Raw genomic sequence first — 26,474 nt, forward strand, 5'->3', positions numbered from 1 at the left:
AAATTCTCTTCCTTTTTCTTCCAATTCGTATTTTTCTTCTTTTCACAGCCCGATTCGCGGTACGTTTCGCATGTGAAATTCGATTTCCTGCTTGAAGCCGAACAAGTCATAGTCGAGGTGCGTCCAGTTTATGCTTCAATTGCTTGTTATATCTATAATTTTAGAACCTCAATTAGTATGTTTTTTGAAAAACCTAGTTACATTTTCATTGCAATTCTGGATTGCTTTAGATTAAAGATGTGTCAAATGTTAATGTCATGTCCTATTAGTGCATTAATTGAGAAAACAGTGCAAAATTAGATTGTAGCTACTTATTGTAATCAAAATTGGATTGGATTCTCAGTGGACATAAGAATTTTTCAAGAATTTGAATTCCGGCATTCTATTAGTTTCTCATGTTGATTTGATTGTAATTTGTTCTAGATACTTATTAAAAAAAAAATTGGAAGTTGTGATGGTTGTGCTTTGAATTTAATCAATAAATAGCGGACGATGGATTAATGACATCTTTTGTTACCTTTCTAGCTGTGGTTAGATTGACGATTAGTGTCTTTGCAGTACTTAATATATAAGTAATAGTGGCTCAGTTTTTGTTCTACTCATTTTTCTGTTTTTTTCCTATCTAAATGCGTTGCTAAGATATATTCGATATATGGACTTTGCTTTCAGGGATACGGTGTTGTTCTTGTTAATACAGATGAGGCGGGTACCTTGATAGTAACCAATTTTCGTCTAATTTTTCTAGTAAGTATGAGTTAAATATTTTTTGCATGTTAATTTTTTTTTCCTTGATATGACTATATTGCTAGCCTATGTGCATTGCATTCCAAATCTAAGTTCTGGTACTTGTCCATCTTTGTACTATGGTGTGCCTCATAAAAAACACAGTAGAATGATGAAGGTACCTAAGGCCTAAGGGTCATCAAATAGCCCAATTCCCATGGGCTGGTCCAGTAACCTGCCAACCCACCAGGCTAATGGGTGGCCTGGCCTGGTACTGTTGAGGCCTGTGGGTAGCCCGGTGAAGCAGGCCATGTGTTGATTTTTCTGCCCATGGGTTCCCATTGGGCGGCCCGTTATTACAAAATAATTTGGGTGGGGTTGGGGGTTGAACTTAAGACATGAGGGAATAATATAATTTAAGACCAGACACCTTAGGTACCGTTGTTGCAGCACCTAGTAAGCACGGACATTGACACGGATACAGGTACGACACAACAACACGAGAAATTTCTGAAAAATTATAGTATGAAACGGCTGGTGTGACACAGGTATGGCACCCTAAATGAAGTGTTTGTGCTTCCTAAAGTAGCACCAGAATTTATATATATATATATATATATTTTTTTTTTGGGTTTTTGGGGGGGGGGGGGGGGTGGGTTGTGCAGTTGATAAGATGTTTTATACATAGGACTTCAATGATTTTCTATCTGCTTGAATTAAATACTTTCCATAAGTTGCAATTTTAAACATTAAAACAAAGAAAAGAATTGCATGGAACATAAAGCGACATTGGATTCCGTTAGCAGTCAATTTCATATAATATTGGTCCCTGATGTAATCAAATAATCATTTCTGGTAGCAAGTTATAGTGTATAATGAATGCTTATAATTAGAAGCAAAAAGAAGAAGAATAAGAAGAGGAGAAGAAAATTGGTTTGGTAACCCAGGAGAGAATTTAATATAAATGATAATGACATTAATGCCCTTACAAGTTGTTGATAATTAGCCTAATGAGCTCTAGCTCAATTGGCACCTCCTCCTCTTTGTAAGAGCTAGGTGTAGGGTGAGATTATGGGTTCAAGACCCACGGAGTGCATGTGTAAACTGACCAATAAAAAAAAAAAAGAACTTGCTGATAATTAGAACTGCTGTTATTGCATGTTTGTATGACTTGATCCCCTATGCTCCATTTGTTTTAGCTCAATACTATTATCAGCCCATGTGGTCTGCAGAAGCTTAAAATAGATATTACATCTATTAGAATTGAATATACTCCACAAACGTATCTATATAAGCATCTCCATATGTATGCATGTGTGTTGTGTATGTGCATGGATGTATTTATGCAATTGTGAGTGTGCCCATGTAGATGGATGTATGTATGTATTTATGTACAAATAGACATGTGTATGTTTATATATTTTGTATGTTGTGCGTCATTGCCTCCACTTTTTTCTAATATTCTTTCTTTTCTTTTCCAAGAGTGAGGGAACAAGGAATATCATTGCACTTGGCACAATTCCACTGACCACCATAGAAAAGTTCAGCAAAATGGTAAGTTCTCATTTCTGTAGGGTTCCCCTGGCCCCGCCCACCCCACACCCCCCCCCCCCCCCCCCCCCGGCGCGCATTTCTCTTCTTGTGTTCATATCATTGTAATGTTATGTGGAAAATTCAATTTGTTTCTCCAGGCTGGAGTATACATATATCTATAGATTACGAGGTTACATTTTTGACACAGGACTTTGATTAAATTTTAAGGGAGTGTTTGGAAATTCCTTTCTGCTGAGTTTTATTTATTTATTTATTTTATGATTGTGTAAATAACTTGCTATGATGCATATTTTAGTTGCTTTTGGCATATAAAACCTATAGTTTCTTTCTTCCTATACCAGCTCTCCTCTTCCATCATCTTCAACTACCTGTCAACTTCTACCTCCACCTACATCTTGATTGCTGTTCTCTTGTCAACATTTGTGCCATTTATTTCTTGTCATTCCACTTTGCATTCCTTATCACTGTTTTATCTATCTTATATTGCATCTTTGTTTCTATATCAGTTACATTTACTGCCATTTGGCAATCTTCATGGACCATCTTGCAAGTTAGAGTCGTGTTTTGATAGGAAATCATGGTAGAACTTTTGAGTTGGCTTTTATCTCTTATAACTTAAAGGAAAATGTGCCGTTGACAGGAGAGTTGAGGAGGGGATGACAAGAAGTTTGGGACGATTAAATATAAGATGAATGGAAGATGTAGAATTAAGAAAAAAAAGAGATAATCTGAGGATTTTCTTTTTATCAGGGTTTTGTCAAATTTTTCTTCTTCTTCTTCTTCTTAGGCACAGGCCCATGGATTCTTTCCTCTTTTGATAAGTAAAAAAAATTATCAAAAGAAAAAAGAAACTTAGGTAAGAGGCACAACCCATAAACATGGGATGTATACAAAAGGTACCCCAACATTAAGCTCTAAAATTACCATTTTCAAGCATCTCAAGTTAACTTGCAAAGGAGAATTGACCTGAAGCATTTACCCACTCAAGTAAAGATATGGGGAATCAAAGTTTTAGGTCTAAGACAATTTTCAAATCCTTCAAAACTTCTAGCATTTCTCTCTCCAAATACACCACATGAGACAGTGAGGGACTGCGTTCCAAATCTCTATATTGCTGCATCTACCAAATCTGCCAGCCAACTCATTAATGGCCCACTAGACTACGTGGTATTACCCAATGAAGCCCAATTGTTTCAAGTGCAGTGGGTTTACTATTGTAAACACACTGTACTTTTCTAATCAATAAAACTTCAATTACCTATCAAAGAAAAAAAAAAAAAAAAAACCCAATGAAGCCCAAAGAGACTGAAAACCATGCTCCAAGGCAATCGAGAAGTAGGTGTCTGCAAGTTCCCCTAAGAAGCACCGATACGGGCATGGTACAGTGATATGGCAATTCTTAAAAAATTAGGACATAGGTACTGTGGGGATACGTGTATTAGTTAATTATTAAATGTATCTTTATTTAGCATTTTTATATATTGTTAAGCATTTATTTTAATATATTGTTAAAGATATTATAAATTTAAGCTAAAAAATGATGTATTTATCTTTTTCTTTTTTTTTGGATTTCCTATCTGGAGTTTTGCTTTTATGTAGAAATAATAATAATAGTAGTAGACAAGTTTGGACCGCTCAAACTCAAGTGAAGGCCTTGAAGGGTCAAACTTGGCACACAAAAAAAAAAAAAAAAAGCAGATTAAACAAAATGAAAGGAAAAAGTTGGTCTGGGTGAAGCGAACGAAGAAGAAGAAGAAGATCAGCGACATGACGGCTGCAGCAGTGCAGATCATATATATATATATATATATATTTTCAATACCTGGTTCTGACCATGTCCCGCTATATCCCAATTAAAAAATAATTTTTTTGGTTTGGATACATTTCAGACGCACATGCGCAGCTTTGTCCAAGGCGTATCCATGTCCAATACATGTCTGACAAGGGTATGCTTCCCGTTTTGCCGTGTCCATGCTTCCTAGCTCCCCAGCCCACTTATGCATACAACACTGGTCTACAACAATCAATTACTATTTTCTGAGATTGTCAACAATTAAGATTCTTCCCATACCAAGTGCTACTGTTATCCAAAGGAAAAATGCCACTTTAGTTGGGATTATAGGATTCCATAAGTTCTTTCAAGGAAAATACTGCTATAGGGTGTAACTTTTTGTAGAATGATTTAACTTTGGACACTTTTGCTAGAATTATAGTTAAATTCACCATATTCTAATAGTTTAAACCTTTGGGATAATTAGTAATTTATCATGTATTAGAGCAAGTGGACCTAAGATCAAACTTTGTCTCCACTCTACCTCCTATTTAAAATTAAAAATCTTACTTTTAGGGTCCCACTTATTAATGGGGAGTTTAGGCCAACACATGAGGAGTGTTAGAACTTAGAAGCATGGTGAATAGATTATATTTACCATTTCCTAATAGTTTAAGCTTTTGGGACATTTGGTAATTTATTAGCATTTATTCTAGATGGATTCCAACATGGTTTATCTACTCCAGTTCTTACTCAATTAAATAGTGTTTATAAAAGATACTACAGGGTTGTGGATAAGGTGGAGGAAGCGGTGGGTCGTTTCTCTGTCTCTTGTGAATTCAAAAATGTGGTGGATCATTTTGTTTGGGCTTTGACTGGTGTTTATGGACCCAATAGTGATAGAGACAGAAGTTTTTTTTGGGAGGAGTTATCTGGCTTATGTAGTTGGTGGGATGTGCCTTGGTGCGGAGGTGATTTTAATGTGGTGCGGTTTCCTTCTGAATGTTTTGGTTCTGCAAATTTCACTACAGCCAAGGTAGTCAAAGGCGTTAGGCGACCTTGAGGTGCTAGCCCGAGTGAAGCAAGGTGCTAAATATTAAATATAGTTTTTTTTACATATATAGAGCTTAATCATATATATTAATGTACTGAAAATTATAATCAAGCCTCTCTTACTTTGTTCCTAATGCATAGGAATTAGTCTATAAAACCAGTTTTTGTGTTGAATCCAATAGAGCCCGAAAAAAGAAGAGAGGTTATAGGAATAAAAATAAAAAGAGGAGTGTTGCTATTAGAGACTAGAGGGGAAAAAAAATTGACAGAGGGGAGCTACGAGGGAAAGAAAAGAACAGAGAGAGCTGCTCTGAGTTAGAAAGGAGAGGGAAAGAAAAGAACAGAGAGAGCTGCTCTGAGTAAGAAAGGAGAGGGAAAAAAAGAAGAAAGACAAAAACAAAAAAGAAAAGAGAGAAAAGAGGTCCGGAGAATGAGAAGTAATAGTAAAAAAGAGAGCTTTTTAAATTAAAATTACATATAGGAAATAGGAATAAAATAATGTTATAAAATTTAAAATTAGAAATAAAACCTGTTGAGGTAGGGTACCGTTGGGCAATTGTTGTAGTGGCTAGAAGGTCATGTATTTATATATTATTTTATTATTTATTTGTGGTTCTAAAAAACTAAAGTCTGATGTGCTTTTTATTAAACATTAGTGGTTGCCAACTCAAACCCCACTAATGTTACTAAAAGACAGAATTGAGTTATAAATTAAAAAAAAGCCAGTAATCTTTTTAACGAAACCAAGTCCTCTGCACTAGAAAGAAAACAAAACGACAAAAAGAAAACAAAGGTGATAGAGGCTCTTGCCTAATGCCTGGAAAAACTGTTCAAGGCGAGTGACTAGTCGACAGAGGCACTCGCCTCACTAAAGGCGCCTCACCTCAGTGACCTTGAGGCGCTTTTATGCCGCCTCGCCTCACCTGAGCGCCTAGGCGCTCGCCTGAAACGCCTTTGACTACACTGACTACAGCTATGCATCGGTTTTTAGCTTTTATTTCCGAGCATAGCCTTATTGATTTGCCTTTGGTTGGGGGGAACTTCACTTGGTCTAACTCTAGAGAGGTTGTTTCAATATCTAAATTGGACAGGTTTCTATTGTCAGCAGATTGGGAGGAGAAATTTCCATTTGTTTGTCAATGCTGACCATCTAGGCTGCTATCGGATCATTTTCCTATCCTTCTTGAGGGCGGGAATTTACATGGAGGCAAAAAACCTTTTAGGTTTGAGAACATGTGGTTAAAGGATGAGGGCTTTTTGGAAAGGGTGAGCTCATGGTGGGAGTCCTATCATTTCCAAGGAACTCCTAGTTTTTCTTTGGCTAACAAACTGAAGATGTTGAAATTGGATTTGAAGAGATGGAATGTGGAGGAGTTCGGTAATATAGGTCTTAGGGTGCAAAATTTGTGGAAGGATTTTAATGTGTTGGAAGTTATCGAGGATGATCGTGTTCTCACAGTGGAGGAAAGGAGGGAAAAGGAACAAATTCGTGGAGAATTAGAAAAAATAACTTTGTTGGAAGAAATCTGCTGGAGGCAGAAATCTAGGGCTCTTTTTCTTAAAGGGGGAGATAGGAACACAAATTTTTTTCATCGTATTGCAAATTCTCATAGAAGATGCAATACTATTGATAGGCTTATGGTGGATGGAGAGTTATCTACGGATCAAGGGATCATTGAGGGGTGCATTACTCATTTCTATAGGCAGTTATACTCAAAGAATGAGGTTCACAGACCTCTTTTGGATGAGGTTTTTTTTTCTAGAATTTCTAAGGAAGATGCCACTTGGTTGGACAGACCTTTTGATGAGGAAGAATTTGGAGTGGTCCATGATTTCAATGGTGATATAGCATCAAGTCAGGATGGTTTTTCAATGTCATTTTTTCAGTCATGTTGGAGCATGGTGAAAACAGATATTATGAATGTGTTTCATATTTTTCATGCCCACGTTGTCTTTGAAAAGAGCCTTAATGCTACTTTTCTTGCTCTCATTCCTAAGAAATTTGATGTTGTGGATGTCAAAGACTTTCAGCCTATTAGTTTGGTGGGAGGGGTGTACAAGATTATTGCCAAGGTGTTAGCCAATCGAATGCGAAGGGTGGTTCACGGTCTTATTTCAGAATCTCAGAATGCCTTTGTGAAAGGGTGACAAACTTTAGATTTTGTCCTTATTGCTTCTGAGTGTTTAGACAGTTGATTGAAGGCAGGGGTTCCAGGGGTGTTGTGCAAATTGGATATTGAGAAATTGTACGACCATGTGAATTGGGAGTTTCTCATGTTTTTTTTACAGCAATGTGGTTTTTCTGAAAAGTGGAGAAGGTGGATTAGGTGTTGTATATCAACTATTAAATCTTCCATTTTGATCAATGGTTGCCCATCTGACTTTTTTGGGAGTTCTAGAGGACTTCGGCAAGGTGATCCTTTATCCCCATTTCTCTTTGATATTTTCATGAAGGCCTTGAGCCATATGTTGGTTGCAGCTACTGCAGCAGGTCAATTTTCAGGCCTCATAGTTGGGAATGCAACTGGTTCCTTGATGAAGGTGTTTCATTTATTGTTCGCGGATGATACTCTTGTTTTCTGTGATGCTGACAGCACTCATATAACAGCTCTGCGTGGGATTCTTTTTAGATTCGAGGAGATGTCAGGGCTAAAAATTAATTTAGGAAAGTCTGATTTGGTTCTAGTTGGGGATGTGCCTAATCTACATGAGTTAGTGGAGATTTTGGGCTGTAGGGAGTCTGCTCTTCCGCTGAAATATTTAGGTCCTCCGTTGGGTGCTACTTTTAAAGATAAGTCGATTTGGAATCCTATTTTGGAGAAGATGGAGCGAAGGCTAGCTGGTTGGAAGAGGTTGTATTTATCTAAGGGGGTATTAAGAGTACTCTCTCTAGCTTGCCTATGTATTTCCTTTCTCTTCTCCCAATTTCAGTTAAGGTGGCTAAGAGGATGGAGAAATTACAAAGAGATTTTCTTAAGAGGATGGAGAAATTACAAAGAGATTTTCTTTGGATTGGTATTGGGGATGATCATAAAATTCATCTAGTAAATTGGTCTAAGGTTTGTAGGCCAGTGAAGAATGAAGGGTTAGGCTTAGGCATTCGGTGTTTGAGAAGGTTTAATTCTGCTTTATTAGCCAAATGGTTGTGGCGTTATGGTTTGGAGAATGATGCCCTTTGGAGAAGGGTCATTGGGGCGAAGTATGAGAATGAGTGGGGTGGTTGGTGTACAAAATCTGTGTCTGGGGCATTTGGTGTTGGTTTGTGGAAGTTCATTAGAAGTGGCTGGTTGAAGTTTTCCAAGTTCCTTCGGTATGATGTGGGTGATGGTACTCGTGTGAAGTTTTGGGATAATGTGTGGTTTAGGGATCGTCCTCTTAAGGAGGCGTTTCCAGATTTATATAATATTAGTAGGACAAGGGATGCTTCGGTCTCTGAGGTTATGTGCTACGCTAATGGGAGAATTTCTTGGGACATTCAGTTTCGCCGTTTAGTGAACGATCAAGAGTCACAATCTTTGGATTTGTTTGTGGTTTTGATCTATTCCACTAAGGTGCGGGGTGTTGGTTTTGACAAACTTTGTTGGAAGCCAGCCAGCAGTCGAGGTTTCAAGGTAAGTGGGTATTATTATTCCCTATCCCCTTCTACTGTCATTTGTTTCCCTTGGAATATGGTGTGGCAATCGAAGGTTCCTCCTCGGGTAGCTTTCTTCTCTTGGACTGCGGCTTTAGGCAAGATTCTAACTATTGATAATCTTTGGAAGAGGCATTTTGTTGTTCTTGAGTGGTTTTTTATGTGTAAAAGGTGTGGGGAATCTCTAGATCATCTCCTCCTTTACTATCCTATAGCATATGAGATGTGGAGTATGATCTTTTGCTTGTTTGGTATTTGTTGGGTGATGCTGCAACGGGTAGTGGATTTGTTGGATTGTTGGTCTTGCAATTTCAGGTGACATCGTAATATAATTATATGGAGGATTGTGCCACATTGTTTGATGTGGTGTATCTGGCGGGAACGGAATTCTAGAAGCTTCTAGGGTCGCGAACGGTCCATTCTTGAGTTTAAGTCTTTTTTCTTTTTTACTCTTCTCAAATAGTGTTTTGTTTTACCATCTTTTTCTTGTTTTTCCCTTCCTGTGTTGCTTGATCATTGTAATTTGGTTTCCTGATGTTTTTGCCTCATTTGTACATTTCCTATGTACTGGATTCTTCTTTTAATAAAATTTTTATGTTACTTATCAAAAAAAAAAAAAAAAAAGATACTACAGGCTCCAACTTCGATCATTTATTAGTCGAACAAAGCTAACATCCCAGTGGAAAGCATTCTCATAAAATATCAAGTAATTTTCCACTGAAGCGTTGAAGCCTCCTTATTACGCACAATACGAGAACCCACACCCACCTCAAAGCTAGTGATGTGATAGAATTTTTCCCACTATATTCTTATATAGGCGGACTCCATAAGACCCATGAACCTTATTGGAACATCAAACTCACATTCTGCCTTATTTTTGTCCACCACCCGTCTTCAACCCATAAGGCCCATGAACCTTTTTGGAACGCCAACCCCACATTCTGCCATATTTTTGGTCCACCACCTGTCTCCATAAGACCTCTCTCTCCAAATACCACCAAAGATCCCAAGTAAGACCTGATTGAACAAGACTAAGTCCCTGATGCTTAGCCCCCCAAAATTGAATTGGTTCACAAACTTTTTCCCAATTTACCTCTCTCTTTTTCTCTAAAATTTTCCATATAGGGCAAAGAGGAGCTACATTTCATAAGACTATTTTTGAAGTTGACCAAAGGCAGAAACTATAAAAGACCATAGTTTGCTCCCAAAGGAGTTATATATAGCAACAGATTATCAACTGATTGACTATTAGTATTACACTTACACGTGCCACACCAATTTACAAGGATAATACGCTACTCCCTCTGTCCCAAATTGTTTGGCCTAGTTAGAAAAACCCAATTATTTAGGGAAACATCATGAACTGCCTTACCTCTTTAAAAAAAAGTTAGAAATTTCCTAAATTACCCTTAAACAAATTTATCAAAAAATTATTTAAGAAAAAAAAAACATTTCTAGTATTGGCGAAAACTGCCAAGCAATTTTCAAAGTTATTGTAGATTACAAATTTTATTAGTGTACTACTCTTACAATTTGCAAACCTATATTCAAATCCAAATTCTATAGCCACCAAGCCTAATCCAAATTCAGTGGCGCGTTTGTTATCTTGTTGGCATCAGTGGCTTGGGAAACATAATTCAGACATTTGGAATTTGGTTCCAGGGTGCTTGATGTGGATTGTGTGGTTGGAACGAAATCGTCATTCCTTTGAGGACATTGAGAAGATATTGGATGAGTTAAAGGTTTTATGCTAACGGAGTCTTTTGGAGTGGTCTCATTGTTGGGGTTTTACTGATTGTTCTTCTATCACTGAGTTTATGCTTTCCCTTAGTTTAGTTTCTTGATTTCTTTTTTTGTTGTTCTGTTTGTTCTTTATTTTCTTGTTGTTCATCATCATGAACAACTTGTACTTTTCCTTTTTTCTCATTAATAATAGTTTTCTGATTACCTATCAAAAAAAAAAAAGATTAGAAACTCTACTGGTGGCAAAACAATAGCTTTAGTGGATTCAAAATTTAGGTTTTTAATTTTTTTTTAATTAAAAAAAATGCTCCCACAAATAAATTAAGGGCATAAAGGGAATGTAAATAAATTAATGTTGTTTGACTTTTCAAACAGGATATAATTTTGGGACATCCGAAAATGGAATACAGATCAAATAATTTGGGACGGAGGGAGTATTTAATAAAATTATCCACAGTTAAAAAGTGCACCCAAAGCCGCTGTCCACACAAAACAAAGCAACATTTTGGGAATTTTACCATACCAAATACTCTTTCAAGGACATTGCCCCCATAAGATACTCTTAAAGCTTCAGAATAAGAGTGAGCACTGAATTTTCCATTGTGGTTCAACTTCTACAATGAATCGTGAAGTTTGCACTGAAATGTTTTTGGCATTTTATTGTCAATGTAAATGATCTTTGTGAATTTAGTTTATACATGACTCTGCCCTCATATGTGTTGATAAGATCTTGTTTAACATCCTTTTGCCATAACCACTGCCTCTAGGGTGTTGCATTACCCATGTGTCCCTCCAAAGGCCACTTAACCTTTCTAGGTTGTTAACCTGATCTCTTTAATTTCTTTCAACTTCTTTATTCTGGTCATTGTAGCGTGCATTTGGCATCAGCTTTTTCATTCAGCTTTTAGACTTTATGCACAGCTTTTTAAAACCTCACTTTTTTCAAAATACAAGTATATTTTAGCGTACTTTCAGCAAAAAGCTAAGTTAATTGATGCCAAATGCACACGAAGTATGATACATCTACTCATTTAGCTGTTTTAAGATACCCTCTTTTAATTGCTTTCTAATTTATCATCCCTTCAATTTATATAAGACATATCAGAGTTCTGCCCTAGCTGTCAAGCTCCTCTCTCTCTGATCTTCTGTTGGCTGTGGTAAGATTCAAGAATAAAATATGAAGTATATTCAAAGTAAAAACATGACTTGCTAGGCAAGTATGAGAGGTGCTGTAATCTTTGCAAATTTCTTGTCCACCATCATCATGCTAGTGCGTAAGTTGTCTTAGGAGATGACACATTCAACTTATTTCATGATATTAATTCCCTTAGTTTTATTCTTTTGACTGGATTGACATATTGAGTTGTTTATCAGCCATGTAGTTAGACCTTTGGATGTTGGTACTGCCCTAATGTTTGTCATTCTTTGTGAGTATAAGTAGTTGCATGTCTAATTTACTACTTTAAGCGAATGTAGGTCATAAAGGCTCAATCAGCCCTTCGTCAATCTGACAAAACACCGTCACGACGACTTCTTCAGGTCATTGGTATGGATTTTGATAATTTCTTTCTCTGGTATTTTGATATTTCTATTTTTGATATGTTAATCCCAAGGGGTAGCACAATTGGCTGGGGACCGTGCCACATGAAGTGGAGATTGTACTTTGAATCTCTCCTTCCCCCTCCCCTTGGGGCCAAAACTTATTAAAATATAAGATATTCCTATTTTTGAATGTTAAATGAATTGAAATGTATGGTTTCTACTATCATTCTAAGGCTATGTTTGGAAAAGAATTCGTTATTTACTTGAGGATTTATTGGAAATTAATTTCAATGCCAATTTCATTTGACAAGAATCACAAGATGCTATTTGGATGACATTGATGTTGCCTTGGTAGTGGTCCTGGTGTGAGCAAGAGAGGGTGGTTGTAGTCAAAATAAGGCTTCTTCTTTATCTGATGTAGGAAAGCATCAGCAAAGGGCTTTGAGGCTATATTTTAAAAGGTTCCAATGAGCTCTAGCTCAAATGACTCCCCTGTAAACACAAGTGTATATCAGTATATGTATGAAATCATCATATGATACCATCAGAACACTTGCGAGTGGGACACACCTTTTTCAGATATTATTATTTATATGTTCTTAATACCACATGCTTATACTGTTACGTTAGCTTTTCTTTGCACTTTGGCTCCTCGTATTATTGAACAAAATTTAAAAAGTTGTTGCTGATACAAATGATAAGACAGTTTGGAAGACTAGGAAGTCCTTTTTTTCCTTTATTTTTTTTATATATTTTTAAAAAATAGTCCTCCAATGAATTTAAAGCACTTCTGTTTTTCATCACCAATAGTTATTATTGGAATGGTGGCTACTTTTATCGCTACTTGGCTGCGTTATTTCTTTGGCCTACTTAGTCATGTAAACCCTATACAATCTAGTTAGATAGTCTAGATTTACTTGGTGTTTCTTTGTGAATATCGCAACAAATTATGGTTCCTCTTATATTTTGCAGGCAAAGATATGAGAATTATTGTCTTTGGTTTCCGCCCTAGAACGAAGCAGGTAAATTTCACTGTGTTGCTGTTGTATTCAGTTTTCTATGTTTAATGTTCAAACAATGTAGGCTTCAATATATTTGCATATGTTTTAAAGCTTCTTGTTATGTGTATAGTAAAATTTTGATTATTTATATAATAAGGAATGAGCATAGAATTTGTAAGAGATCTCCACAATGGGTTCCTGAAGTGAACATGATTTAATGACATTTTTAAATACAAGTAGGTAGCAGGAAGTAAAGATTCATTAGCTTAGGAAATAATTATTGGGCTTAAATGTTACCAGATATTTGGGAAGGAACTCCAATGTGTCCCAAAATAATTCTAAATTCTTCTGAATCTAAATCAAATGAATTCCTTAAATTCTAGAATTTGCCTATGCCTGATAATTTGTCTTGTAACAGTTAATCTTTAAATTGGGAAAAACTTCATTCCACCTGAAAATGTAATTACACCTTTGGTAGTTTGGTTAGAAAAGTATGCGTGTGGGGGTAATATTGGTAATTTGGTAAAGCGAGTTACTTATCAAAAAAAAATATATATATATATATATATATTGGTAAAGCAAGTTACAGAAGATGTTAGCTGCAGGTGGATTGGTGTTGACCTAAGGTTATATGTATTGTATTGCTTGTTACAAAAGTAATTGGGAGGTTTATGATTTGCTAATTTTAATGCATAAGGAACAGGTGTGTCTAGTTAATCAATGCTTTTCTTTTCTTCTTTGTCTGTACTTGTAATTTTCATTTTTGAGTTATTAATTTATAGTTTAGAAGAGTTAATTATGCTAGCATATGGCATTGTTCTAAGCCAATTAATATAATTATTCATTAATGTAGAATGCTGTAAGTAGCTTCTTGCATATGGTATGATTTTTTAATCTTACAGAGACGTGCAGTATTTGATGCATTACTACGGTGTACTAAGCCAGCAAGCCTATGGGATCTCTACGCTTTTACTTCTGGACCTTCCAAATTCAAAAATAGTAACCCAAGGGAGCGATTACTAACCGAGTATTTTCGGCTTCTTGGAAAAGGCTCCTTCTGCCCGTCAATGACTACAATTGAGGATGGGTCATTCACATTTTCCAATGACTTGTGGAGAATAAGTAGCATAAATTCCAATTATGCAATGTGCCAGAGTTATCCATTTGCCTTGATTGTGCCAAAAGGCATCAGGTTAGAAAGTGTAATCTATACTTTCTGACTTTTGTTCTAAAATTTCCAATGTTAATAAAGTTTACTTCATTTTGATGCTGGAATTGTGCATGCAATAACTTTATATGGCTGTTGATGCTAGTGATGAAGAAGTGCTTCAGGCTTCAACCTTTCGTGCAAGATGCCGATTACCTGTAGTTTCCTGGTGTCATCCTCGTATGTGACTCATGTTATTTTTGTTGCTTTTGTCATCCTGGTATGTGGCACATCTTATTTTTGTTGCTTTTGTTTGTCATGACTTATGCTTTGCTATACATTATGATTTATAGGAAGTGGAGCTGTCCTTGCACGTTCATCTCAACCATTAGTTGGTCTCATGATGAATATGAGGAGGTACAGAAAAGAGGAAACATTGCAGAAAAAATGAGATGTTGTATACATGGTTTTGAAGTGTTAAAATTTTTCTTTTATCCATATGGCTCGTTGAAATTACATGAACTGACTTCTCTGCATTTGTCTTCAGCAACACTGATGAAAAGCTTGTAGCTGCACTTTGCACTCAACTTGCTAGTGTGAGGGGGGCTCGGAGGTAGGCTTGTAAAGCTATTCCCTTTCTGCTATTTATTACTAGCCCCATCGCACACGCATGTTTAGAGGGTTTTTATTTTTTATTTTTTAGTTTTAAATTCCATTACTGTTTGGACATGGAAGAATTTCAAAAATTTTGGTGGTTATATTTTTATCAACATTTTAAGATATTAGAAGTTACAACTATAAATAAAATATGGGGAAGGAATCAAATATATATAAGGGATTTTTAAAATTTGACTATTTTACCCCTTACCATTTTATTTTATTTCAAATTTCTTTTAACTGAAAATCAAAATACCTTTTTTGTCCTAAATTTGTGTTTTTGAGATAGTCAATTTGAAGAGTTTCTATTTAAGAAGTCTATCAAAATAATTCTTCCATCTCTCCTTAATCTCACTTCCTTTACAAACAATTTTTTTTCTTCATCTTTAATGTGCTTGAGACAATTCAAGTCTCTTGCTTTCCTTTCCTTTGCCTTAGGAAGTTCATAGATATTCTTTTCATCATCCTTCATCCCCAAATTGCTTTATAATTCATTGTATCCTTAAATCTAGCCTTTGGGACCACCTTTTTTAATTTCCTCTTTGCTATTTTATAATTTTCATAATCAACATTGTCTCTACGTTTGGGCAGGTTTCTATGGCTCTCTCTATAATCTAACTTTTGCTTGAGCCTCCTCATTCCACCACCATGTCTTCTTAATCAGTAGCTTACATTGTTAGATTCTACAAGTACTTCCTTTCACACTCCTTTAATACAACTAGCCATTTCATTCCACATCTCATCAAAATCTTAATCGGGGCCTTACTTGTCTTTTTTGATTATTTCATCTTTAAACACAACTTATTTCTCTCCCTGCAAACCCTACCATCTAATCCTTGGGTTTCTCTGTCTACTATCTCTTCTTTTCATCTTTCAACACCAAATATCTAGTACCACCAACATATCTTGAGTGGTTGCGCTCTCTCTTAGTATTATTACTTTGCAATCTTTACAAATTCTACTATCAACTTTACAAGTAAGGATGAAATCTATTTGGCTAATGTTTGTCCCACTTTTTGAAGATAATAATTGAATACCTCTTCTTGAACTAAGTGATTTTTAAGATCATATCATATGCCATTGTGAAGTCTAAAATATCATCTCTTGACTCATTCCTTGCTCCATATCCCTGCCTACATCAACCCTTTCAAATCCCCTATTCTCTTTTCTGACAGGACCATTTAGGTTTCCTCCATTAGTCTTTTTCCCATTTGACAACTCTTGAATCAATTTATTCATGTACTCCCAATTATCAAAAAAGAAAAACATTCATGTACTCCCAAAATTTTTGCTTGATGGATTCTTTCAACCCTATTTGAGTAGCATGTGCACTAATTATGTTAATTGTCTCTTCTCCTAAAACAAGAGTTATTGATGAAATTCTATCCTTTATTTTCCTAACATCAACAACTTATTCTTGAAGAATATATATCTATGATTATGCCTACCCCATTTTTATTTTAATATTTTCCTATATACCATAGCTTATATCCTGTTTGTTCAACTTCTCTTAATTTCTCATCTTTCTATGGTATGCAAATATATATATATTATTCTACTTTATATTTATATAAAAAAGATTATTAATCATAGTTGTCCACACTTGCTGCTAATTTAGGTAATTTTCTTTGAAACTCTGTGTCACTTTTTTCCTTTTTTTTTTTTTTTTTTTTTTTTTTTTTTTTTTTTTTTTCAGGAAGCTATATATTGCTGATGCAAGACCAAGGAAAAATGCTTTAGCAAATGGGGCCATGGGAGGTGGCTCAGAGTCATCCTCAAATTATTTTCAATCTGAGGTCTGTTTATGGTTTAAACTGTCATTTATTAATATCTTGGCCATAAACTTGATGTCTTATTATTTGACTGTCTCATTTTCCTTTGTGTTTTTTTTTTTATCAGATAGTTTTCTTTGGGATAGACAACATACATGCGATGAGGGATAGTCTTGCTCGACTTAGGGACTACTTAGACACTCATGGCGCTACTTCTTCAGATGGAATGTCATCATTCTTGGTTAGTTCAGAGTCTTATATAGATCTGGCTGCTTATCAGTGATACACTATATTAATTAATTAGTTTGTTGGGAACTGAAGTACATTTCCTGAGATATGAAATGATGTTACTGCAAGTATTATATGATTTCTATTCTCTTTAGTTTTGTGAATGTCAATATTGAAGCAAGACAATATGGTCAAAATTTGAAAGTTGACCTTGGAATTTGCATTGCAGCTTAGAAGGTGTGGTTCTTTACATCTTCAAAGTCATAAAAACTAACACAGCTGTGAAACTTTTCCTTGCAATAATATATGGTAGATAATTACTTTCATAATGCTGTGTTTTTATGATCCACTGTTATTTCCCTTTCATGTAAGGTTGACTAAAACTTTATATTTCTTTAACAAGTAGTGATAACACTGGCTCAGATTAAACTTTTGGGGTTCCTTTTAAGTCAATGCATAGTGTCCATTAAGCCTAGCTTACTTATGATTTCATGCGTGTGAGCCAATTTTGAAAGTGTTTCTGAAGTCTAAAAGTCCTAAAATGTTCTCAAGGCACCTTATATTGCTTTTACCTATCAATTTTTTTTTTTTTTATTGTTCTCAGGGCCTGCAAAGTGGGGATAATCTCAGAATTCATTTTTGTTGAGTTTTTTATGGGTGTTATTTTGTGCATTTTTAATCAACTTCTAAAATGTCTTGTTTGTAATGGGTGAGAGCCTCTGATACTAATACTATTGACAGAGACATGGTGGATGGACTTGGGGTGGAGGCAACCTGAGCAGTATGTCTGCTTCAGTATCAACCCTTGGTGACAGTGGTTGGTTAATACATGTTCAGAATGTCTTGGCTGGTTCGGCTTGGATTGCTGCACGTGTTGCTTTGGAATCGGCATCAGTGCTTGTGCATTGCAGGTTATAACACTTTTAGTTAATCATTGTGACAATTAAACAGAGATCATTCAATTTGTTGATTACATGAGGCCAATGAGCTATAGCTCAAATGACACCTCGGGTTGTGCCGTGGTGGGTGAGGTTACAGATTCAAGATCGGTTAGGTGTGTGTGTAACTTACTAATAAAAAAAAAAATGTTGACTGCATATGAAGTTTGCAGTCAACTTTCTGTAATCTTCTACGTTTTAGCCTTCTCTATTTTTGCTGGTTTAGAATCTATATTTTCTGTTGTTTTGTGTAGTGATGGATGGGATAGAACAACTCAGTTGGTTTCACTTGCTAGTCTGCTGCTTGATCCATACTATCGGACATTCACAGGGTTTCAGGTATTAGCTGAATATTAGTGGACTATGTCCTTTATTTTTTTAGAGTAATAGGATTCTACTAAAAAAACAGAAGGGATTAACCTTTGGACACATTTGTGTGTGTTTGACAACCGATTATAAGTTAGCTTTTTTGCTTAAATTATCCAATATTTGCAGGTTCCACATTACTTTTGTCTTAGCTTTATTTGAAGTAATATAAGTTTCAGCTTTTTAAAAATAAGCTAGCTTTTTGTCTCACATGTGGGTTCCAATTAGTTCAACTGGTAAAGTCTCTTCTCCTCGAATAGGAGGTCTGGGATTCATTCTCCGTATACTCCAAAAAACCAATTGGAGTCTCACAGTATGCTAATAAGCTACTGAAAATAAGCAATTCCACAAGAGATAGAAATAAGGAAAAAAGCCACACCCAAAAAAAAAAAAAAAAAATTACAGCCATTTAAACAATGCCAAGGTGAAACAACAAATCCCTCAAATCACTCCGACCCAATCAAAATGATTTAAATTTAAATAATGATACTTCAGCTCTATCAAAAGTCTTTAAAAATTCTCTTCCTCTTCCACATCAAGCACAAGGGCATAACAATTCATACATCACTACTTTGATGCCTATTAAAGCTGCCTTTTGAACATGCTAAAAACTCTCACTGAATTAAGCATAGCCAAGAGATTCTGATAAGGAGAAAACTAATAACTGAACTTCCTAGCAACAATATACTGAAGAAGAATGTGATTAATTCTCTCTCCACTTACTTTTCACATATGGCACCAATCAACAAAGATTCTCTTACACATATGTTAGCCATTGTTAAGATTTTTACCTTGGGCCACCGTCCAAGTTTAAAAAGCTACTTTTGTTGGAACCTTTGCCTTATAAACAGTGTTTCATGGGAAATCAGCCATCTAATCTCCTTGCAAAGACCTAAATAATCTCACAGTAAGGCCACTTTTGTTTCAGTGTAAAAATTTTTCTATGCTTAAAGATGTTTGGTTCAACTGAAAATGTTAGTCTACAGAAAATGTTTCCTTGGCCAATGGAAAATTACACCAAATGATTTCTGGGAAAAGCCTTGATTTCATCTCCACCCTCCTTACCCCTTGCAATTCCTCTATGCTGCTACAACCACTCCTCTCCTCCATCACTGATAGCCATTGTTACCCACTTGCCCATTGTTGCTAGGACAGTCCCTGCTGCCCATTGGCACTAGCTCCCACTTGCCTGCCTCTGTTAACAACCAATTGCTAGCCATCGCCACCACCAATGTTGAGCCATTGCCTAACACTCGTCTGCTGCTGCCTGGCCACCGCCACCCCCCCATCACTAACTTCAGGTCAGCACTGATTGCTGGCCTTTACCATCTCTATTGACCACTCCCTGTCTGTTGTCGCCACTGTCATTGTTACCTGCTACTATTGCACTTTCTTTCCAACCGCCACCACCGGCAAAAATTTTCAGTGCAATCAAATGCTAAAAAATTATTTTCCAGGTTATAACCAAACAATAAAAATCATTTTCCTCTTCTGAAGATATTTTCTGTAGGAAAACATTTTAGGTCGAAACCAACAGAGCCCGAAGTTCTGCATTTTAAAACAATTTCCAGCCCTACCTACCCTACCCATCCCTCATTCCTTAATTTCAGGCCGCATAATGCCATAAAAATTATCAATGTATTCAAGCTCCAAACCTACAGTGCCTGTTAAGTCTATGTATATACTACGTATAGTACATCCTTATCCGCTGCAATGTTAAACAATTTAGGGAAAAGGAGTTTCAAGGGCACCTCTCTACACCATAAATCTTGTTAAAATCAGATGCAATTTCCATCCCTAACATTAAATGTTCTAATGTGCTTCCACAAACTTACCTCCAACCACATCTTTCTCCCCAACTGGAACCAAGTTTCTCTTACCCAAGTTCTTCTTTGAACCTAAGACTGAAGTAACTGGTGTGACTTATAAATTTTGTTTCTTTTTATCTTTATCCAGGCACTTGTGGAGAAAGATTGGCTGGGATTTGGTCATCCATTTTCAGATAGAATAGGCATGCCAACAGTATCTGGTAGTTGTAATGTTCCTTATGAGTTAACTAGGCAGACTTCTACAGGGAGCTTTTCAACATCACCTATGCGCCAGCCATCAGGATCATTTACATCTCAGGGTCCAAGTTCAACTCATGCACAGACTTCAAACAACTATTCCCCCATATTTATGCAGGTATGTACCTTGATCATTTATTTAGGGAAAACATACTCACATCCTTTCACAAGGCTGAGTCACTAGCAATTATGTTACTGCTGCTTCTCATGTCATTGGTGTTGGCATCAAAAAATATTGATTAGTGCTTTTTACAGGCCCTGCATTAAGCCCAAAAACTAGGGCTAGGTGCAGAAATGGCTGCTGAACCCTAACCAGCCCTGGTTGTGACTAAATGGTCTAGGCAAGATTGACAGGGGGCTGCAAACCTCAATGTTTACCATTCTATTGTTGTTAATGCATTGTATATTTTTATTGGCAGAGAAGTAGGGGCCTTATTCAGGCCTCAATAAACCCTGCCAATTCCCAAAATAGTTAATAATGCTTAAAAGGGGTTGCCTAGGACCTGGAAAGACCCCAGTAAGCCCTGAACTGAGACTAAAAAGTTCAGATGGACTCCAAATGAGCTAGCAATGCAGGGAGTGGCAAGCCTTTAACTCTCCAATAAATAAATAAATAAATAATAATAATAATAATAAAAGCAAAGGGAAAGTTTATTAATTCTCTCCCATAAGTTACGTAACCGATGTGGGGGAGGACTTATGGATGACACTTCGAACGTATAGAAGGATGTTGCAATTATTGAGAAGTTCCCTTTGAATAAGGGGATTTAAAAATTTAATATATTCATGCACTCTAAAAGGGACAGGTTGAAATAGGAGTTGGGACAGTTTGGGAGACATGTCTGCAGATGCTTATGTGGTGAAGTTTGGGATTTGAAACTTGAGGTTTTCAGGGTTACTGTTTCAAATTTAGAAACCCTAGCCAGGAAGGGTGGTTAATTGATAGAATAACAAGAATGTGGCAGTGGTTTTGTTAGTGTGTGCATGGCATGTATTGTGGCACTTGACAACTTAAAGCTTATGGAACTAATGTTTTTCAACATCTAGTAGTAGTAAACTATTACTATCATTTTTGTGTATGTCCTAACCCCTACAGTCCATTGTCAAAACTCTCCCCATTTGAGTGTCTATCATTTGTCCAGTTGAGGTCATGTTAAGAGTTGATGTCAATCATTTCATGAGTTGAGGTTAAAATGAGAATTTCTTGCATGTCCTTTCTTTTATCTTTTTGCTTGATAATTTGGTATTTTTAGTTAATGATCTTGTTTTTATATCTATTTTGTAGTGGATTGATTGTGTTTCACAATTGTTGCGGATGTATCCTTCTGCTTTTGAGTTCTCTATGGTATGCATCCTTCAATATGAAATAATAAGTTTCATTGTTTTCATTACGATTTGAATGTGTTCATCCCTTTTCATTTTGCCTCTTTGGTCAGAAAATAATTGCTTTGCTGACATGTATACTATTTGATGATTCAGGTTTTCCTGGTGGATTTCTTGGACTGTGTGCTGTCCTGTCGTTTTGGAAATTTCTTCTGTAATAGGTAATTTGCTTTTGTCAGTGTTGGCCTTGATACAGTGTAATGAATCATCACCTATCCAAAAAGTTTAAGCTGTTAGGAAATGGTGAATAAATCATCTAACCAATACTCTTACACTTCCTCTCATGTGTGGGCCCAGATTCCCCATTATTTGTTGGGCCCAACATGTGGAATTTTTAACTTTTTTTATGTGGGAGGTAAAGTGGTGACAGGGTTTGAATTCAAGATCACTTTCCTAAGACCATGATAAATTACCAATTGCCTAAAAGTGTAAACTATTAGGAAATTGTGAATTTAATCATTTAGCCAATGTTCTTGTGCCCTTACTATTTGGATCAGAATGTAGGATTAGATATCTTTTTCTTCTTCTTCCTTTTTCTTAAATTAAAAAAAAAAAAAAAAAAATTTGTATAAGGGAAACCATTATTGGATTGCAGGATGAGATATCTCAAATAATAACTAGTTAATTATTTGAAAGAAACTTATTCTTGTGTCTATCTTGAGGTTAATGGCCTGACTTGATGCATAGAGCTGAAAACATGAAGTGTGTACATAATAATTCTTCAACAATTGGTCCTTATAGTGAGCGTATATATAGCATGGTACTGAAAATGGAAAAGAATATGTTTGAAATGCATCAAAATTTGATCATAAGCTTGAAATGGAATGAAATTTGTGATAGATGTAAATATGCTAAATAGAAAGCTGAGAAGTTGGTCAACAAGCATATTAAGTGGTTGAATGGAAATATTTCACTTAGGTCAATAAACTCATTTTATTTTTTAAGTTCATCAATGAGGTTGACATTTTTCATTCATTTCACAATCTTGGTGGCTAGGCACTAAAATATGGGGGTTCATCCATTTAAAATTTAATTCGACCTTAAGTGATACATCTCTTCCTCCTTTCTAGTTTCTTCCCATCGCAATTGTTTATTTTTATGGAATATTAGGGTCTGTTTGAGATCCGCTTATTTTGCTGAAATTGAAAGTTTTTTATTGAAAGTATTGTAGATAAAGGTAAAAGTTAGCTGAAATAGTACAGTAGGACCCATGAATAATATCAAAAAGTGCAGTGGGGCCATGAATAGTAACAAAAATAAGCTGAATAGTAAAATAAGCTGGAAAAATTAATCATGCCAAACATACACTTAGTTGTTGGTGTCTGCTGGTATTTGCTTGCACATTGATCACTCATTCTACTTGCTCTAATTGTCTTCTAAATTATTCTTAAGATACCTGAGTTTTTTAATTTTTAATTTATTATTATTATTCTTTTTTTGCCTAAGCAAAATTCTGCAATACTAAATTGTTGTAATCACTGGTCGTTCATAGATAAGGTTCTATCAAGCAGTAAGAAAACATACAGTGATACAACAAAGAAATTCAATTTTATTTATTTTTTATAATGGTAAAAGTACCTTCTTTTCTTCTCATTGCATACTATATATTTTCAGTGAAAAGGAGAGGCAGGAATGTGGCGTCTCTGAGGCTTGTGGATGTTTATGGTCATATTTGGCTGATTTGCGTGCTTCAGAGGGAAGCTCTCATGTGCATTACAACTTCTTTTATGATCCGGTAAAACATGCTGATGCACTATTACCACCAGCAGCTGCCTTAGCCCCAACTCTCTGGCCCCAATTTCATCTCCGTTGGGCTTGTCCTTCAGAAGCTCAAGCTGGGGAGCTTGAAGCTCAATTTAAGAAAATGGCTGTAAAATTCTCTGAACTGCAGAAGGTAAGAATAGTACTTCTGTCTCTGGCTGCTAAAAATTTCCCCAATGAACTATTCCTTCCCCCCTTCCCCCCTCCCTTGTGTATTGGTGGCTTTCCCCTACTGATCATGAGCAATTTTGAGCATCAGCTTTACCCTCAAGAGTCTTTGTTAAAGATAGCAACAGTAGTAGTCAGGTTAGGTGTGGGTGTTTCGGGTCAGGACAAAGTACGTTTTACTCCAAGATGGGGCTATAGATGAATTGGAGTTGTCTGATAATATTCTTGTTCACCTATCATTTTTGCAGAAGCCAATCATGTATAATTGGCATGTTTTTCTTTTCTGCTTTCAAATGTTCCCTACCTCAACCCCACCCCCTCCCCCTCCCCCACCCCCACCCCCCCACGAAAAAAGAAAAAAAAAAAAAAAAAGGATGTGGTTTTACTACTTTTTTTCATGTTGATATTGAACTGTAATTGATGTGTTAACAGGCGAAAGAGGTGGCAGAAAGGAAAGCTAAAGAGATTACAACTGCTATGGAATCATTAAGTGCAGAGTTACGAAATGAGAAGCAGCTCAGCAGCTTGGCTATGAACCAGGCGAAGAGAGCCATCAAGGAAAATGTGGCCATAAAGAGAGCAGTACAGTCTCTGGGGTGCAATGTTCACTTCTCAACCACTGGTGATTGTACTGTTGGCATTGAAAGCAACCCAACAGAAATTCCACAGAAATTCATTAATTCTTCTTCAAAAAGAGATGGTACTTTGCAGAATGATGAGAAATCAGATCTCTCTGTTTCTATTACGGTAATGGCTGACAATGATATTCCCCACAATCCAATTGATCGAGTATGTGAAACTTTATGTCCATTACGCACTCGAGATGGAGTCTGCAGGTGGCCAGATGCTGGTTGTGCGCAGCTTAGTAGCCAATTTGTTGGACTAAAGGCAAATTTTGATGCATTTGACCAGCTTTCTATTTACGATAGTTATTTTCAACCAGAAAAATAATTATGGATTTGGAGCCAAGCATGCAATCCAGCCAGCACCAAAATTTTGTTGCAGTAGCTTCTCCTTTGGGGAAGGATTCGAGTAGATTTATATTTAAAGCTTTATCAGAACAGATACAAGATTCTTTCTAAGCTCACCATCAAAGGCAATGGATGTACTAAAATGGACCCTCACATTTTGGATGGGTCCCCGGACTGTTTGTACAGACTATAGAGTTTAGCTGAGGACCAGCTTCATATAGACAATGTAGAAACCCAAAAGGCAAGCTTGAAATTATACATGCTAGAGCTAATGTATATTAGAGTGGTCCAAATCTTTGTAGGTTTTGTCAAGGTGTTGTCTGGTTAGTTTAGTTTTAGTGTCATTCATTTCTTGAATAAGATAAGTTTTTGTACAGTTTTCTAGTTATTTATTGTAACATTTTTTTATTTTATGGGTAATTTATATGCCAGAAGTGTAATCTAATAAATTTTGTTACTAGTGGAAGAATTTCCTTTTCATTAATCCATATCTTGTCATTCTGTGTGCTTTTTGGTGACACTCCTGTACTATAGTTACAACATTGGGTGTGGGGGATTTGAACCCTAATTCTCTCATACTAAAAGAGAATGTTATGTTATTAAGCCACAAGACTCTTGGTGGTTTTCCAGAACAATCTAACCATTGGTTGTTGATGGCAAGCAAAACGAGACCATTTTTGGCATGACCTGTAGTGTGCAAATGATACGATTTAAGTCTTTATTCCCTGAACTCTCTCAGGTTGGTGCTGATATGAATTGGCTTGTATCCTTGTGGAGTTTGCAGCTTCTGAGAGCAACTTGTCCTCAAGGGCTTCCAAGCCGAAGTGATTCAAAGCCATGCTCCTCACGGACTTATGGATGCGAGAAACGTTATAATAGTATCCTCTTGTTTATAGAGCTTGGCAAATGTGTCCAAATAAAATGATTCAAACAATTTACCATGTTTTTAAAATATGAATGCTTCGTATATTGTTTGCCTGGCATCTAAGAGCATTCTTATCAGCTCTTTCAAATGTGCCAAATGTCAAATATTTGGCACATTGGCACACAAAACGCAAAGACGGACCCTCATCAGCTGTTCCAAATCTCAAAAAATTTGATACATATCTACAATACCGTCTCAAATATGAGACAGTACAGACATCAATGTCAAACACTGTTTGGCTTATTTAATTCGTTTTTTCTCTCTCCTCCATCATTTGTCTCTCTCCGTCTGCAACCCATCTCTCTCTCTCTCTCTCTCTCTCTCTCTCTCTCTCTGTTTGGCATTTTCATCGTCGTCTCGCCACGCTAATCTCACTACGTTGAGAGAGAGAGACCGTCCAGGCTCGCTACTAATCACTGACCCACTTTGCGACAAAGAGGAACTCCAGTGTGAAGGACATGGTGGCCAGAAGTGAAAACTTCCTGATTTGATTGTCGCTCTTGAAAGGTAACAAACACTGAAGGAGGAGAGAAAAAAAAAAGGGTTTATGCCGATTCAATTTATGATTCTAGCGTAAATTGTAATTAATTTTATAATTGATTTGGTGGATTTGGGATGTGGTTTGTTTAATTTGGTAGATGTGGGTTTGTGCCGATCTCTCTGGTTGTGTGTGTGTGTGTGTTTTTTTTTTTTTTTTTTTTTGAGGCGGCGGCGGTGGCTGTCGGTGTTGTTGCGGTAGTGGTTGTTGTGGCAGTGGTGGTTATGCCGTTGTTGTTGTTGTTGTTGTTGTTGTTGACAATGAGGATGATAGGGAGTAGTTACTATATTATTTTAATGTGTGGTAAATATTATTTTAATGTATAGAATTGAAGGATAAAACATCTGATAAATGAGATATTGTAAAATAATATGCTAAAATGATAAAGTAAGTTTTTGATATGTCAAAATTACATTTTTTATGAGAGAGTTGATGAGAATACTCTAAGATGTTTCTTCTTGCATACAGCGCCTTATTACACTCAGCCTAGCCCTTATAAGGAAAAATATTTTTCACCTTTGGTACTAGGAATAGAA

The 26,474-nt window shown here is 36.2% G+C and overlaps 1 protein-coding gene across 3 annotated transcripts in view; it reads left to right on the forward strand.

Annotated features, from left to right (window-relative positions):
- LOC126722932 (phosphatidylinositol-3-phosphatase myotubularin-1-like) overlaps window positions 1-24,959 on the forward strand; it is a 25,499-nt gene extending 540 nt beyond the window's left edge. For all 3 annotated transcript variants that reach the window (XM_050426094.1, XM_050426093.1, XM_050426095.1), the window contains 18 exons: window positions 49-117; window positions 670-744; window positions 2,206-2,277; window positions 11,952-12,021; window positions 12,990-13,039; window positions 13,921-14,210; window positions 14,332-14,405; window positions 14,519-14,582; window positions 14,713-14,778; window positions 16,519-16,618; window positions 16,722-16,835; window positions 17,564-17,733; window positions 18,015-18,099; window positions 20,083-20,310; window positions 21,478-21,537; window positions 21,672-21,736; window positions 23,190-23,469; window positions 23,937-24,959. In XM_050426094.1, the coding sequence (XP_050282051.1) occupies window positions 49-117; window positions 670-744; window positions 2,206-2,277; window positions 11,952-12,021; window positions 12,990-13,039; window positions 13,921-14,210; window positions 14,332-14,405; window positions 14,519-14,582; window positions 14,713-14,778; window positions 16,519-16,618; window positions 16,722-16,835; window positions 17,564-17,733; window positions 18,015-18,099; window positions 20,083-20,310; window positions 21,478-21,537; window positions 21,672-21,736; window positions 23,190-23,469; window positions 23,937-24,455 (2,451 nt within the window). In that variant the 3' untranslated portion in view covers window positions 24,456-24,959. The remainder of the gene's footprint in view (window positions 1-48; window positions 118-669; window positions 745-2,205; window positions 2,278-11,951; window positions 12,022-12,989; window positions 13,040-13,920; window positions 14,211-14,331; window positions 14,406-14,518; window positions 14,583-14,712; window positions 14,779-16,518; window positions 16,619-16,721; window positions 16,836-17,563; window positions 17,734-18,014; window positions 18,100-20,082; window positions 20,311-21,477; window positions 21,538-21,671; window positions 21,737-23,189; window positions 23,470-23,936) is intronic.
- The last annotated feature ends 1,515 nt before the right edge of the window (window positions 24,960-26,474 follow it).

Source organism: Quercus robur, chromosome 4 (assembly GCF_932294415.1).
Source record: "Quercus robur chromosome 4, dhQueRobu3.1, whole genome shotgun sequence".
Taxonomy (NCBI): Eukaryota; Viridiplantae; Streptophyta; class Magnoliopsida; order Fagales; family Fagaceae; genus Quercus; species Quercus robur.